Source organism: Ammospiza nelsoni, chromosome 6 (genome assembly GCF_027579445.1).
Source record: "Ammospiza nelsoni isolate bAmmNel1 chromosome 6, bAmmNel1.pri, whole genome shotgun sequence".
In the NCBI taxonomy this organism is placed as follows: domain Eukaryota; kingdom Metazoa; phylum Chordata; class Aves; order Passeriformes; family Passerellidae; genus Ammospiza; species Ammospiza nelsoni.
The window spans coordinates 53772398-53788904 of NC_080638.1; the positions used below are offsets into that span (position 1 = coordinate 53772398).

General features: G+C 47.6%; 2 protein-coding genes across 2 annotated transcripts; both read right to left on the reverse strand.

Moving 5' to 3' along the window:
* Window positions 1-921: 921 nt before the first annotated feature.
* On the reverse strand, window positions 922-5739 carry LOC132074873 (uncharacterized). The gene is made up of 5 exons (XM_059474912.1): window positions 5598-5739; window positions 4938-5008; window positions 4231-4284; window positions 2669-2728; window positions 922-2469 (listed from the first exon to the last, which is right to left on the reverse strand). The coding sequence occupies exons 1-5, from the start codon at window positions 5737-5739 to the stop codon at window positions 1996-1998; spliced, it is 801 nt and encodes a 266-aa protein (XP_059330895.1). The 3' UTR covers window positions 922-1995.
* A 3262-nt stretch (window positions 5740-9001) lies between these two features.
* HSP90AA1 (heat shock protein 90 alpha family class A member 1) lies at window positions 9002-16269 on the reverse strand. The gene is made up of 11 exons (XM_059474136.1): window positions 16072-16269; window positions 14227-14385; window positions 13767-14133; window positions 13161-13294; window positions 12384-12692; window positions 11680-11845; window positions 11238-11428; window positions 10974-11121; window positions 10362-10630; window positions 9908-10241; window positions 9002-9746 (listed from the first exon to the last, which is right to left on the reverse strand). The coding sequence occupies exons 2-11, from the start codon at window positions 14383-14385 to the stop codon at window positions 9637-9639; spliced, it is 2187 nt and encodes a 728-aa protein (XP_059330119.1). The 5' UTR covers window positions 16072-16269; the 3' UTR covers window positions 9002-9636.
* Between the last annotated feature and the right edge of the window lie 238 nt (window positions 16270-16507).

Consider the following 16507-nt stretch of genomic DNA (forward strand, 5'->3'; position numbering starts at 1 on the left):
TGTCTCAGCCTCTGTGAGAGACTTTGCTTTCCAGCACCAGAATATGTTGGAACTGGTATCACTGCCTCCAGCATAGTTTCAATTACATTGCACAGAAAGAAAGCAGCATGCTCTGGGTACCAGCTGCAGTACAAGTGTTAGCTTAAATCAGGAGCTGGCTGTTGGCAGCTCCACTGAACATGCACCTTCCTTTCAGCAGCTGCTCTTTGTGCCCAGCTCATGGACCTGGGCTGTGGTACCACTTACAGCTACTGTTAAAACTCTGCCCAAACCAGTTCCACCTATTGACAAACACTGATGGGGAGATCAAGAGTCTCAACTATCCTAGAGCTTGAGCTTCCCAAACTCTTCTGCTCTTTTATGTTAACTTGTCACCTGAAATTGTACCTTTTGTTAATTCAGGCCTAATACAGAAGTTAATCCACATCTGGATTCTCATACTGAGTAAACATATTGCAATGAGTAGATGCTGTCCTATGTGGCTTACCTTTCCACTCCCTTTCTCTCCTGTTGTGATTTTTCCATGCTATGTGAAACAGCTGCTTTTAAAGAAATCCTCTTGAGGTGAGTTTGGGGGTTTTGGCTGCAGTTTGAAAGTCAGGGGTTTCAGTTTTATTTGGCCTCAGCTGATGGGGCTGAGAGCTAGGGTGTCTGATAGCTAGGACTTCAAATGAGGCTGCCTCACACTATTGTATTCTTAAGCTTTTCACACATCTTCCTTCCAGAGAGAGCTGTAGGCTAATTGCAGTACACACCAATCTACAGCTACAAGTGATTGGTTGTTGGTTTGTTTAGGGTTTTTTCAATTAACTTCACAGTTTTCACTGCAGCAGTCTTTGCCTCTGGACAAGTCAAGGGGCAACCACAGTAGCTTCTGTCTTGGGGCAAAGGCCTCTGACACTTACTGTTTAACCACATATTCCAAGCTGATTAAAAACCATTTCCAGCTGAGATAATAAGGATGAAAGAAAAGTTACTTTAATAAAATAAATACACAGGTGGAAGGGTGCAATGTTAGCAGTTAAATAACATTTTGAGTGGCTTTCCATCCTATGAAAGAAACTGAAAACTAAAAAATCTCTGCCAGTTGTACAAAACAAGTGCTTCCACAAGTTGCTGGTACTAACATCTTTCAAGCTACTATTATACTTTCATAGTTAGTAGTTTCCCTCCCACACAAATGGACTACCCAGATTCTAAACCTGATTAAAGAAATTACCATACAGGAAAGGGAGATCAGAGAGACAGATGTGCTCCCTAACTGGCCTCCCATCTGTGGGCACCATTCCTGCAGCTCCTGAATGATTGCTTTCACTAAGCAGCTCTGAGCTCATGTGTTCCACATCACATTGTAAACACTATTCTGGCAGCCACACAGAAACTGCCCAAAACATTGGTCAAACAAGGAAGGAGCAGCTGTGTTAACAGCAACTAGACAATTTCTCCCCTTTGAAGGAGACAATAAATGCTGGGTTGCCAGTAGCTGCAGTCAGTTCTGCGTGATGCAGTTCAGCTGTTGGGAGTCAAGCCTGTATCGTTCACCACTCGAGGGAGGTCAGACACAGCAGGAGCCAAACAAGACACGAAGCAGGTGCCAGACAAGCCATGGCTGTTGGAAGATAATTGCAGCCAAGGGGTCATTCTTCTTTCCCTCCTCACAAGCCCTTGTCAGTGTTGGTGAAATTACACTGAAACTGCAGCTGCCTCCAGGTACTGCACACAGGAGCTGGGGCTGCTGCTGCTCCCAGAGGACCTGGGCACCGAGCTTGTCTGTCATGCTGTGGATGTACCTTTGCTAGTTTCCACTGGAATTGTCACACAGCTTGTTTGATTCGGTTTTTCAGGTGGATCTCACAGCTTACTGTACAGTGCAGTGCATTTGTAACAGGCCTGAGGCAGCCTGGCTAGTTCAGGTACACACTGCAGAAGAAATCTCTACCAGAATGATCCTTCGTTTTCAGAACAGTCTGTGCAATGATTTATTCACCCCTTAGGTTAAGTTGCACGGAATTTCTTTCTCTTTAGTTTTTCACTAGCACTCTCTGTGGCAGGAATCCCGTGTTTTCTTTTAATCATGGGCTGCTTGGCCGTTGTGCCATCACAGTGAGCTGCGAGCAGGGGCTGTGGAGCAGTGCCAGCCGGGGCTGCAGGGAGCTCCGCGGGGGCTGAAGGGTTAACAGCCCTCGGCGGGGCGCGGTCGGGTGTAAAGGCTTCTGTGCCTGCAGGCGGCTCCGGTGATTGCCACAGACCCTGCTCCGGGCCAGGAGGCTCCAGGGCTGCTCTGCAGTCGTTTACTGCCTGGATTTCTCTGACATTTGGAGGATTAGGGAAGGATTCTTCATCTTCTGAAGTAGCAGCATCCTCCAGAGGCGCTGCTTGTGAGGCACTGTTCATCCAGGGTGCATCTTTCATAGAACAGTCAGTGTGAACAGATGCATCTTCTGAATCACCATCATAAGGATCTGAAAACTAAAATAAACATCTCTAAACATGGTGGATGATTATTTGTCCCGAAAAAAAAGCCAAACCAAACAAAATGGAGTTTAAAATCCCTTCCAACCTAAGTCAAAGACTTACTGTGGAAACTTTTCTGTTTATCCACACACTCCCCACCTCTGTTTTAGTTTTTGGATGCTACACCAAGGGCTGTGTAATACCCAAAACCTACTTGTAGTCCCCTGGATTCCTTTGCTTTCTTGGGTCCTCCAGCAAGTGGGGTAGGCACAACCTATTTAAGAGAAGTTAACATGGGTTTATAAGGCACTTTCCCTTAAGTTACCTAATGAAAAACAGAGTAGGTGGAAATCGTAGAGAGGAGGAAGGCAGATTATCACTTTGCTAAAAGAATAAAAAGTGTGTCTCAGTCTAACTTTTAAAAGCTTGGTAAAGTTAACCTAAAATAGAGCTAGGGTAAGTCTTTGTGCACTTAAAGCATTGCACTCAGGAGAACAATGAGTAATTACATGCCACCAGAAAAATAAACCAAACCAGCACTTAAATAATAGCAGTCAGGATACAGTTTAGAGACCTTCCTTTCCACTCAGGTCCCTTTTTGTTCTTTCACATGGGGATGATTTGAAATCCTGAAATAGTGCTTAGAGTCTGGGCCTTTTAATTTAAAAAAAAAATGCCGTGTAGGGAGACTCCCTTTAGAAAGCAAACCCCAGGTACCAAGTCTCACAAAGGAAAAGAAGTTAACAGCAAGGAAAGTGGGAAAGTTCTTGAAAAGGATCCACCACAGGTGTTCAGAGAAAGCCCCACCAGTCAGTGCTGTGCTGCTTCCAGTGGGAAGAGGGAGAACTGAGCACAGCTGAGACAAAGCAGGGCTCAGGAATCTGGGCTCAACAAGAAACCAAAGGCTTTATCAGAGGAGCTGAAGCCCATTTGTGACCTTGTATTCTTGTGCTGCTTCAAGGACAGAGACACTCCCACAAAGTTCTGCTTCCCCAAAGAGCACAGAAATCCCCCAGTCCTGGGCCCTTCCTCAGCAGCCTCAGTGAGAGCAGCCAGCTCTGTTCAGGCTGGGACTGTGCAAGCCCCCTTCCACCTGCCCAGCCATCACACAGCTGCACTTCCAGCCTGGTTCTCACAGGACAGCAGACAACTCCAGCCTTGCCCTGACCTGTCTGGAAGGTGAAGCGGTGGCAGGCAGTTTCTCCAAGTCACAAAGCACAGTGATTCATGCACCAGCAGTGAGCATCAATTCCAAAGAGTTTTACCCACAAATTAAGTATTTTGTTCTCCACTTCAGCATCAGGTCTTTTTTAATCAGCACTAAACACACTGGTTTGGCAGAACAATGTTTAATAAGTTAGCAATTTCCATAACTAACTGCCACAGCAACAGAGCTGCTCTTAATATCCTCCAAAAGGGACAGTCAGAAGGCAGAGGTTCTCTACCCAGAGCTGCAGAAATCCCACTGGACCAGAGCTGCTGAAAGTTAACCACCAGGAACAGCTCAGGTCAGCATATCTTGGCATGTGTCTGCCTAAAACACTCTCTCTCCTGCCTCATCCCCATAGAATTAACTTTTATAAAGCTAGTAACAGTTGTAAGAAAGAGCCTGATGGAAAGGGGAGTATTGGGTTTGGGGTTGTTTTGGGTTTTTTCCAGGCACAAAATCAACAACCCCACAACATGCCTTGGAGGCTCCCTATTGAGGCTGAAGGAAGGGTTGGATGCACATCAGGGAATCACATCACCATCAGACACTGCAGAGTCAGTCCTTACCTCTGCCCTGCATTCAGACTCAGACTCTGTGCTTGACTCCACCGTGCACTTCTGCTGCAGAGGAGGAAAGGAAAGAAATTCCACTCAAAGTAGAAGTTATGCAGCTTCAGGCTGAAGCTTAAGTTCTGGTACCAACTGTAGGTGCTGAGTTTCTCCAGAGCTTCCCCATCTGAAGCCAGCTTGTCTTCCCAAATATCCCACAGTTGTGGTGCTGGTTGGGTTGTGCAAGTGAAACATAAGAGGAAAACAGAAGCCTCTCTCATCACTCCTCACCCCAAAACCACAAAGGGAAGCAGCACAGAGCATGCCTTGCGCTTGCTAACAATGGTTACTCCAGCCTTGTGAGTAACTTTACAAAACATTTTTTAGTTTGCACTGTGGTTCTGTTTGTTTCTTTGCATTTGGTAACCCTACAGCTCAGAAATGTAACTGCAGATGAATGACTGATAACACCCTCATTTTTTTCTAAAGCCCTTGTGTAGAAAGAGACCTTACAAACAAAGAGCTCCCCTCATCCCCAGAGGTTAGCACTGAAGAGGAGGAATTACCTCCATCCCTCCCATTTAAATCAATTCATCCATACCTGTTCTTCATGCAATCTTTTCCAGCCGAGGCAGCTGCACCATCAGGCCAAGGGCAAACCAACAAACACTTTCTGAATTGTCTTTTACCAGGCAGGTAAAGAAAGTAGCAATTTTAAAAGTTACCATGTATTTTCGTGCCAGTCTTTCCACACAGTCTGGGCTTTTAACAGAATCCTCCTTTTCCCGAGCATCGACTGAAACAGAGGGTAGGAGAGCACATTAGAGAAAACCTTCTCTGAGATAAAATGCCCAGACATGGCTACTCCCTTTAGGGTAGAAAAGCTGATCAGTCCTTCACATAATCAAAGGCAGCTTCTGTTTAAAAATAAATTAGAAGCAGCCACTGTCTTCTACCACAACAAGACTTCATTCAGGAGGAAAATATGATTTTTTTATAGAAGCTTATACCAGACCATAGAGGTTTTTTTCCTTTTCTTTTAAGCACTGCAAGTTTTCTGTATCCTTAAAGAGGTATTTGTGCTGAAGACACCCAACCAGACTAGAGAGGGATAAATGCAAAGCTGTGCCATCAGCCTGTTCCAGGTCCCCACAGCCAAAATTCAGTCCCTGTGCACTCCCACATCCCCTTCCCCGCTCGGGGCCCTGTCCCAGGGGCTCCCTTTCCCTCCCTCCCGTACCCTCCATGTCCTGCCCGCCCTCCCGCCTCCTCCTCCGCCGCTCTCTCCTCCCAGCCGAGGCCATGGCGGCCCCGGCGCCTCCCGCTCTGCCGCTTTATGGGCCGGGCCCTGCGCCCTCACACGGGCCCTGCTCAACCTCCTGCACCTGGAGCTGCTCCTGCCGAACACGGAACGAGGCAGCAAAACTCGGGAGTGAAACCGTTCCGTGAATGAGAATCCTTTGTGCGGCTGCAAGGCTCCAGCGCTGCCTCTGTGGGGCCTGCACTCCTCGTCGCTGCATTTCCCATGTGCATATAAAATACACACATATATATTATATATACATGTATATGTGTATTTAAAAGCACACACGCCCAGTTTGCAAGGCCTCATGGCCAGGGATGTGATGCTTCCCTCTGCTCTCACCAGTTTATTTTCTGGAGCCCCATTTCCCTCACAGGACCCTCAGGCTGACACAAGAGCCAGCAGTGAAGGGGAGCCCCCTCTTCACCCCCAGTTCCTTCCAGAGGCAGCCAGGATGACCAGAGATGTTTATTCTATGATTTACTGGAGCAGACGATCTCCCCTAGAGCAGAGGGACAGTTGTAGCTGGACACACAAAACTTTCTGAGCATCTTCCTTATCATTTACAATCCAGCATAGCAATTTTACTGTTCTTAAATACCAGGAACAGTATTTTTTCAGTTACCAGAGAGCTATGGATCAGGTCTGTTTTTCACAAAGAAGCAGATCTGATTTCACCCTTTAAAAGCTACATCTCCATTCCCTTTCTTGTTCTTTTTATAAGAAATGAGGAACTATCTTTACTTTTTTTCCAAATCAAATTCCTTTTCTTGCCATTATCTTTATCCTAGCTGGCTTTCTTGCACAGGGCAGAAAATACTAGTGTATAAAAACCTCAGCAAAACAAACATCTGACTCTAAAGCCAGCAGTGGGTTGTTGCTCTGAAAAGGCACCAGGGCAGTGGGGGTGACAGTGACAGCAGCTGTACCAGGAGCAGCTCACAAACCTTCACCCATTTCTGCCTCCAGCTGATCTAGACCCTGCTGCTTACAGCTCTTTTCTTCCCTGCCTTTCCATCTCCTTACCTTCTCCACCCAGACTAAAACCATCTGATGATTACACTCCTTCTCCTCAGAATCTTCAACTATTTTCAAAACATAGCAACCAAGAACCTCACTCACCACCCCACAGCACCTCCCACCGCTGAAGTGGGAGCTGGGGAGGCTCACTTAGTGTTAGTGCCTGCAGCTCCAGCTGAGCTCAATGAGCACAAATGACCATCCTGCCTCACCCAAACTCAAGGCTGGGACTCGTTACTCCCACAAAAGCTGCCCAAAATTAGCTACAGATTCTTGTTAGCAGCAAGGTCTGAGCTCCATGGGCTGCTTGGGGCTGCAGGTGAAATGGTGATTGCAATGGAGAGAGAGCACAACCCCCACAGCACCCCTGAGCCTTTCTGGGCAGGGCCAGGCAGCAGCGACAGCCACACGGAGCATTCCAAGGGAGATCTGGGTGTCCCTCTCCCAGGCACACAGGGGATGCCATTGCTGAGCCCTGTGGGAACGAGGTGGCCCGAGGGTCCCAGGGGTGCAGCAGGTTTGCTCCAGGGTTCATTCCCATAATTTCCCAGTGTTCTGCCACTCCTCATCACTCTTGGCCCTGCACAGACCTTGTGCCAGCCCCACAAGCTCTGATTTCCCTTGAGTCCAGGTTTCTTATGCTCTGGCTGCACCGCGTAATGCAGGGAATTATTCAAAAACACCCAACACGTTCTCAGGGCAAGAAATACCGGAGATAACGTGCAAGTTTCGCCTGAATTATTCTCTTAGAGATAAATCAGTTTTCAAGAGAGGTTAAAACTTGTGCCATCACTGGCCAAGGGGAAAAGTCTTTAGCATTATGTAAATTTTAAATCCCAGTGTTACTAATTGGAAGACGCTTTCACCATTTTTTACACAAGATCTTGTAGAATAGATTTTAGTCACAAGTCACACATACCTTAGAATCTCCCTTAGGTTTGATACTATTGAATACTAGTTTTTGATACAGGTCTTGAGGCAGTAACTAAAGATTGCTGAAGTCTGCTCTTCTGATAATCTCCAAGACAGAACATCACAGAAGGAAACCTTTTCCTTCTGATCATTGCTTCTGTCACCCACACACCAAACTGGAAATCAATAATGGTGCACACATTAGAAACTGTAACTCCCTTTCTGCATCTGGCTTGATGCCATGTTTGTTATTACAGCAGCAGTACAACCATCACTGTGAGGGGTGGAATTAAACACAGGGACACCTCAGCCAGGCTGAGCAAACAGCTCCTGTGAGACACAGGACACTTGAGATCACAGCACACCTCACAGTCCCCAGGAGGAACCACAGCTCCTGCCAGACTGCCCAATGATGTCCTGGCTTTGACAGTGCTGCTCCCACTGGTGTGCAGGCACCAGTCCCTTCTGCAGACTTTTATGAGGCACCCATAATTTGAAATTACTTTGAACATTTCACGTCATGATACAGAATGTGAGGTGTGAAAGACAAAGGCCCCACTTGTCACACACATTCAGCCTTCAGCAGTTGTGTAAGCAGCACTGAAGCAGTTGATTTTCATACCCATCTTATTTCTCATCTTTGATACAGGATTCAGATTTGGAGCCCTGTGATCAGCTCAGTCTGTTGAACTGACATATAGGAGACACAAGCTTGAATTCCTCAGCTTGCAGTGTATCCACAAACGGCTTGGCCTCTCCCCACCAAGGGCTGCATTGACATAAACATTTTACAAACCACAACTTGTCTGACATAATTTTGAACTGGTCTGCATGGAACCAGTTTTAGGTACCTGTGAAATACACTTAGGACCAGAAAATCCACCTCCTCTTTTCACCTTACTACAAAAACAACACCAACACACTGTAATATGTGTATGAATTATTTATACTGGGAATTCCTGTATCATGGAGCAGAACAAATGGACACAGGAAACCAGCAGGGTGAGTTGGTCAGAACCTGCCTTTAAACCCCTCCTCCCAAACTGGTTAATTGAATTTAAAGACACTGTACCAAATAAAATCTGCCCTAAGTCACCAAAAGGGCACCCAAGAGGCACCAAGGCCTAACTGCTGAATAGAGCTGCTTACAAATTTCTCTTTGCTACTCCAAGACAAATGCCAAGGAATACAGAATGCAGCACAACCACCTCATTCCCTGGCAAGCTCTGTGATGGTACTGGCAACTTCTCAGGTGAAAGTTCTTGATCACCTCCCACCAGCACCATGGAACAAGATTGCAGCTCCATTCACCCGGACTTCAGCAACAATTGCTGAACCATCAATGTAAATTCTACCCCAACTTAGAGCAGACCACTCTTCCAGAGACCCTTACCCCTCTGGTGTGGCACTGGTGTTGCAGCGGGATCACCAAGCACACCCCATTCATTGTACACTGAGGGCAGCAGCTGGAGCTCAGGATCCAGAACAGCAACCCACGTGGGCATGGGCAGGGCAGTTTGGTTTCAGTGTGAACAGACAAGTCAGAGACACAGCTCAATTCTTAACACTTTTATTCTTACAGTTCTAGGTTTGAACTGTACATGCAGAGTTGCATAAGTCACAATAGAGATTTACAGTGGATTCTATTCTATGGTAGAGTGCAATCCAGAATCCTTGAACAGTATAAAAAACAACTTTAAACATCAAGACCTTGTTAGGAGCAGAAGGATTAAAGCTTCCCCAAGAGATTCAGCTCTCCTAGATACCTAGTTACTAGGTACTGTATGTTAGACACTTAAGAATTGAAGAGCTGTGTAACACTAAACAAACTTGAACACCCTGATGTCGTCCCATCTTCGTTACTTCTTTCCACATTTCTGGCAATTAAGAATAAGTCAAAAACCCTGCCACCTGCAACCAGCTAATACAGACAAAAATAACTACTCCTTACTTGCCTGTTTAGGGTTGTACAGTGTTAAAGAAAATATTCCCTCAATGGCATTTTTATCTCACATCAGCTGAAAAAGCAATGTAACAAAAATAAAGGTATAACATCTTCGAAAATAAATATAAAGAGGGAACGCAGACAAAGTGTCAAAGATTTTTTTTGGCAGGTAACATTCATAATATACAAAATATAACTTATTCATATTAGCCAAGGAAACATTCATGAGTTCCTGTAAACTCGTTTAATCCACCTCCTCCATGCGTGATGTGTCATCATCTCCTTCAAGAGGAGGCATCTCCTCAGTGACAGCTGGACTGGCTTCCTCTGCAGCAGTATCATCTTCATCAATGCCTGTGCAGGAAACACACACCCATTAATGCTCACAGCACAACCCAAACCTTTCATCTCCACAGTACTTCCAGGCACCTGAGGGTTCATTTTCCACACTACCAAGCAGGACCAAGACAATACACCCTGAGCTCACAGGAGCCAGGACAGGTTTGTTAACTTACCCAGGCCAAGTTTGATCATTCTATAGATGCGGTTGGCATGTGTCTGAGGGTCTTCTAGGCTGAAGCCAGAGGACAGCAGCGCTGTCTCGTACAGCAAGATGACAAGATCCTTCACAGACTTGTCATTCTTATCAGCCTCTGCTTTCTGCCTCAGTGTTTCAATGATGGAATGGTCAGGATTAATCTCCAGGTGTTTCTTTGCTGCCATGTATCCCATTGTGGAGTTGTCCCTTAATGCCTGGGCTTTCATGATCCTCTCCATGTTGGCAGTCCAGCCATACGTGCTTGTTACAATGCAGCATGGAGAAGTAACTAAACGATTGGACACAACAACCTGCAGGGGGAATACAAAGCACAGGTTTGCAATTTAAGCATTTCAACAAGTACAACCGATTTACCCTAAATTCATTTTAGATTGACTTTTACACACAAATAAACCAAGAATTATTTTTACCTTTTCTACTTTCTTTTCAAGGATATCTTTCATTATCTTGCAAAGATTTTCAAACTTTGCTTTCTTCTCCTCCTGTTTCTTTTTCTCCTCCTCATCTTCTGGAAGCTCCAGACCCTCTTTTGTGACAGAAACCAGGGTCTTGCCTTCAAATTCCTTCAGCTGCTGCACGCAGTATTCATCAATGGGCTCGATCATGTAGATCACCTCCAGCCCATGTTTGCGGAGACGCTCCACAAAAGCAGAGTTGGCCACCTGATCCTTTGTTTCACCTGCAACAAACACCACCACAGATGAACCTCAGCACTAACAGCAGCTTGTTCAGTTTCTGCAGAGCCTATGCAACAGCTGTGGTGCTTCATGGCCCAAGCACAGGGAAGAAAGGCACCAACAGCCCCAAGACACTCAAGCTGTTTAAACTGACACTCCAGCATTTAATACTCTTAACTGACTTTAAAGCAAATTTTTATTTCCTGAAATAAATTCTTTACAGGTAAAAAATGCTTCCCATTCCTGCCAAGCAAGGTAACTGAGAACCCTGTAATGTGATTTATAAACCCCCAGAAGGCAAACCTACACACAATGCTGGCCTGACCATTTCAGGTCCCAACTCACCAGTAATGTAGTAGACGTGTTTCTGGTTCTCCTTCATCCGAGTGCAGTAATCCTTCAGGGAAACCATCTCATCCCCAGAGGCAGATGTGTAGTACCTCAGCAATTCTGAGAGCTTCTTGCGGTTCTGCGAGTCCTCGTGGATGCCAAGCTACAAAAAGCAAGAAGAAAATTCACTTATTGATTCCTTCAGGTAAATACTGAACTGCCACAGTCACCAATCTGCAACTGCAAACATCAGCAGTGGTCAGCAGAAAGACTACAGACCTTGATGTTCTTGGAGAACTGCTCATAGAACTTCTTGTAGTTCTCCTTGTCCTCAGCCAGCTCAGTGAAAAGCTCCAAGCACTTCTTCACCAAGTTCTTCCGGATCACTTTCAGGATCTTGCTTTGTTGCAGCATTTCACGGGAAATATTCAGAGGCAAATCCTCAGAGTCTACCACACCTCTCATGAAATCTGCAAACAACACAATCACCTTTGTTAGTCTCAAACAAATATTACCAGTCACTCTACATGCATGTGCCTCTGCCCATTAGAAAGCGCCAATTTGTTTCCATAGAACCCCAGTAAATATGAATTAAGCAGTACTTCTGACTGCTCAACAGCTGTTTAGAACTGCAATTTTCCCCCTTCCAAAAGCAAACTACAGAACAGCTAAGCAGTTCTTCTAACTTTTCAGGGAACACTTTCTCCAGAATTATACTCACTCAGATATTCAGGGATCAGCTCCTCACAGTTGTCCATGATGAAAACTCTGCGCACATACAGTTTGATGTTGTTCTTCTTCTTCCTGTTTTCAAACAGATCGAAGGGTGCACGCCGTGGGACAAACAGGAGAGCCCTGAATTCCAGCTGCCCTTCCACAGAGAAGTGCTGTGAGAAAATAAGATGATAATTTTAGTCAGTTTGCCTGGTTCCACTGTGGTAACCACTCAAAAGCTCTTCAAATGCAGAACACAAACTGCAACACACTGGAGATCAGATTACAGAGCAGCTGAGACACTGGTGAGGAACAGCCTGTCCTCAGACAGACACACTGAATTAGTGTTACATTATGACCAATTCAGAACACACTCAGCTCCTTACACAGCATACTGAGATTTAGAAAGCAAATGTGTTCTTATGACACTTAGCATTAAACAAAAGACAAAAACCTTTTCAACTAACATACTACAAACATAATTAGCTTTATTATTTATATGTAACCTAGTCAAATTCAATTAGACATGGTGACTAAACTATTAACTGGGAAAGCACCTGTACTCCCTGACTGCAGAATTAATTCAGATTATGAACACCAATGCATAATGGATCAGTTGAAACTGTTAAGCAACAGCTTCAGTGCTGTGTGTTATAGTTTATGTATCTACAGATACAGCTACAGTTGCTGTGTCTCCAGAGAAAAACTTACTTTGACAGCCAGGTGGTCCTCCCAGTCATTAGTCAGACTCTTGTAGAATTCTCCATATTCCTCATTGGTTATGTCATCTGGATTCCTGGTCCAAATGGGCTTGGTCTTGTTGAGCTCCTCATGATCAATGTACTTCTCCTTAATCTTCTTCTTCTTCTTCTTATCTCCATCCTTCTTCTCTTCTTCTTCATCAGAACCAACATCCTCAATCTCTGGTTTGTCCTCTGTCTTTTCCTCCTTGTCTTCTTTTTCCTCTTCCTTTTCCTCAGCTTCATCATCACTCACCTCCTTATCACGCTCCTTCTCCACCTACAAAACAGTATCAGTACTTGAATTGCAGAAGCTGTAAATTCAGTAAGTAACAGTTCTAAGTACCCCTTGCAGCCTCACGAAGCCAGCAGACTCCAAGAACATGGAGTCAAACTCTCCTCCCACACTCCAAGGACTCTCATTCTGGGTGCTGACACAAGTGGGTGTTTCCATGTCCTATGAGCCAAGTTCCTACTGCTCAGTTTCATTACACTAAATGGCTCCTAACAATAAATCTAGGTTAACTGTTTGGAAACAAATACTATTGGATTGGAAAACATTGTTTTTTTTAACATAGTCCTGTGAAATACAATTTTAAGTAACAGGACTACATTTCCCCAGAGCTTCCTCAGTGCAATATCTGAAAGAACTTAAACTAACCAAAGAAAGATTGGCTATTCCTTCTTACATGAACTCCCACCTGTGAAACTGATAATACTCATTTAGCATTTCAAGCAGGGTACGTACAAAGAGTGTAATGGGGTAGCCAATGAACTGGGAGTGCTTCTTCACGATCTCCTTGATCCGCCGCTCCTCCAGGTACTCAGTCTGATCTTCTTTGAGATGCAGGATGACTTTGGTTCCACGGCCCAGAGGTTCACCTGGAACAGAATTTACATGTTTTACCTTGCTGTAGAAGAGCAGATTCAATTATTAACTCTTTAAAAACCACACTCCTCAATCATTTTTTCACCTCAGCAAAATGAAGCTTCTGTGTATAAAACAGCCTAGGTTATGCTTTCTCAAGTTTACTACATATACTTCAAAGAAGTTTCAGAAGAGGTCTACTATCCAGTTCATAGTCTTTAAAGACTCTGCATACAAAGTTGTTTTCCAACAAATACTTTTCCATGTGTAAACTTTGAAAGCTTAATGCACCATTTACCTGGGCATTCCATACATATGAATTCATGCCAACTGAAATTACAAGATATGACCTGGACCTATGCTTGATGTAACACATTTTTTGTAATAATTTGTTTTATTTTGTGTCTTTTTCAAGTCAGTTTGGCAATGCACTGTTGCCAAACATCTTTACGATATGTCACTGAGCAGAAAACACTGAACACTCACCATTATCCAGTCTGACAGTGAAGGACCCTCCAGCTGAGGACTCCCAAGCATACTGCTCATCATCGTTGTGCTTGGTGATCACTGTCACCTTCTCAGCAACCAGGTAGGCGGAGTAGAAGCCAACACCAAACTGGCCAATCATGGAAATATCAGCCCCTGCCTGCAGGGCTTCCATAAAAGCCTTGGTGCCAGACTTGGCAATGGTACCAAGGTTGTTGACCAGGTCAGCTTTGGTCATGCCAATGCCAGTATCCACAATGGTTAGAGTGCGATCGTGCTTGTTTGGAATCAGGTTAATTTTCAGCTCTTTCCCAGAATCCAGCTTGCTTGGGTCAGTCAAGCTTTCATACCTGATCTTATCCAAAGCCTGCAAGAGAAGAGACATGCTTTAACATTCTCTGACTATTCCTAGAGAATTTCAGTAATTGCCAAAATTAACCAGACTACTTTTGGTACTTACATCTGAAGAGTTGGAGATCAGCTCACGGAGAAAGATTTCCTTATTGGAGTAGAAAGTGTTGATGATCAGAGACATCAACTGAGCAATCTCAGCCTGAAAGGCAAAGGTCTCCACCTCCTCCTCCATTGGTTGGTCCTGAGTTTGCACAGCTTCCGGCATCTGTGAAAGGAGAGGGAGAAGTTGAAATTCCATCCAGAACAGCTTACCTAACATAGCCTCTTCTTCTAGGCAGCGACAACAGCATTCTGAGATCAAGTTTTTCAACCACGTGGTTTCGGCACCAGAGTAACACACACACGACAAAGCCCTTCCCAGACCTTATTTACAGAGAGTAACTATTCAGAAGTTTTAAAGAATGCGGGAAATAGGTGACAAGACTTTTACAATAGACTTGCATTACACTCAGCAGCACCTAGGGTAAGACAGGACTACTCCGCTCACCTCCCTTAGTTTACGGATTGATATACGACCTTTATTTTCCCGTTTCACACAAGTACCTAAAATCTTTACTTGAATTATTCTTTTCTTAGCCGCATCCCTTGACCACTTTGCATACACAGCTATCCCCACCTCTGACTTAGATACCAGCACTGCTCAGCCGAACTCGTTTCTCTAGACAAATACTTGCATTAACGAATACTCGTCCTTCACCGGCTATAGCTGCCCGGTCGCCCCCGTTCGGGAGCCAGACCTTCAGCCGGCCGAGCAGCGTCCGAGCCCGGCCCCGCTGCGCTGGCGCCGAGCCGAGCGCGGCCCCGGCTCCCCCCGCCCGCGCGGGACCGCGCCCCGAGCCCGCGGGCGGAGCGGCGCCGCAGCGCCCCCTGGCGGCGCCCGCCGGCACCGCGAGACCTTCTAGAAACTGCCAGAGCCTTCCCTGGCTGCCCCCGCCTCCCGCCCGCGCATTCCCCACCCCCCCCAGAGCGCTGCAGCCCCCGAACCCGCTCCTGGCCCCATCCCCTGCCCGCCTGTCCCCTCACGCCGCTTTCTCCCCATCCCCCCTTTTCTTTCCCTCCTCCATCCCCCGCTTTTCTCCCGCTCCTTCCTGCCTGCCGCCCCCACTCTCTCCTCCCCCCCGCCGCTCCCTTCCCTCCTGGCACTCTGCTCCTTTCCTCTAACCCCCGTTCCTTCTGCCCGCAATACCCTGTTCTTTCTGCTTATGCCGCCTATTTCTTCCCATATCTCCGCCACTCCTTTTCTCTTGCTCCCGACCCGGTTCCCCCCCCCCCTCCTTCCCCCTCTCGCCCCCGCCGCTTTCTCGGTCCGGCGCTTCTCCCCCCCCCCCCCCCCCCCCGCCCCCGCCCCTCCATCTTGCGCTCTCATGGCGGGGGCCCATTCATTGGGAGCGGACCTCTCCGGCCACCCGGTACCTCCGCACCGAGGCGTGCTCGGGTCAGCCTCCCACAGCCCTCCCGCGCACGCTGCGAGGCGGAGGGGGCGCTGCAGCCGCAGCCCGGGACACGAACAGCCTTCCCTGACCGCCCTCTGCGCCCGCCGCTCCGCTGCTATACCGGCACCCCCCCAAGGAGCGGCTCGCTTTCCCCACCTCCACCGCCAATCTTACAAGAATGCAAATTTAGTAAGCTGGGTTCAAAACCGCCAACCCCAATCTTTTTTTCACCTCTACCCAGACTGTAAGCCCCAATCACCTTTCCCAGGATCTACAGAAGCACAGAGGAAAGCACGATCAGCTCCACGCGGCTCCTACAGCACACCCCACCCCCACCACCCACGCAACTCCGCACACGAGCCCCGCGTCCCAGCCACCGGGGCCCGGGGTTCGGACGGAAAACGCTCCGTGCGCCGATCCACCACCGGCGGGTGCCGCCTGCTGCCCCCACCGCTCACCTTGGCAGGGGGACGGGGCGCTGCTCTCCGCACTGACGCTGCGACACAGCCCTCTCGCGCCGCTGTAGCCTCTCTAATGCGCGCTCCCCACAGCCCGCCCGATTTATATACGGCGGGACCCGCCTCCTTCCAGAACCATCGGGAACCTTCACCGCCGGCGCGGGGGGGCGCGGGGAGGGGGCCGCGAGGCGGGGGCGGAACAAGCCGCCCGAGGGGCGGGGCCGTGCCGCTCGCAGCCAATCGCAGCCGTCCGCGACAGGCGCCGCGGGGCCGGCGGCTGAATGGGCGCGAGCGCGCGCGCTCCCCGCGCCCCGCCCCGCTGCGCCCCCAGCGATTGGCCCGGCCGGGACTCCGCGGGGAGGGGGGAGCAGGGAGGAGGCGGGCTCGTGCGCGGGAGCCGCGCGGGGCGGCGCCGAAGGGGCGGGGCCCGGGGCTG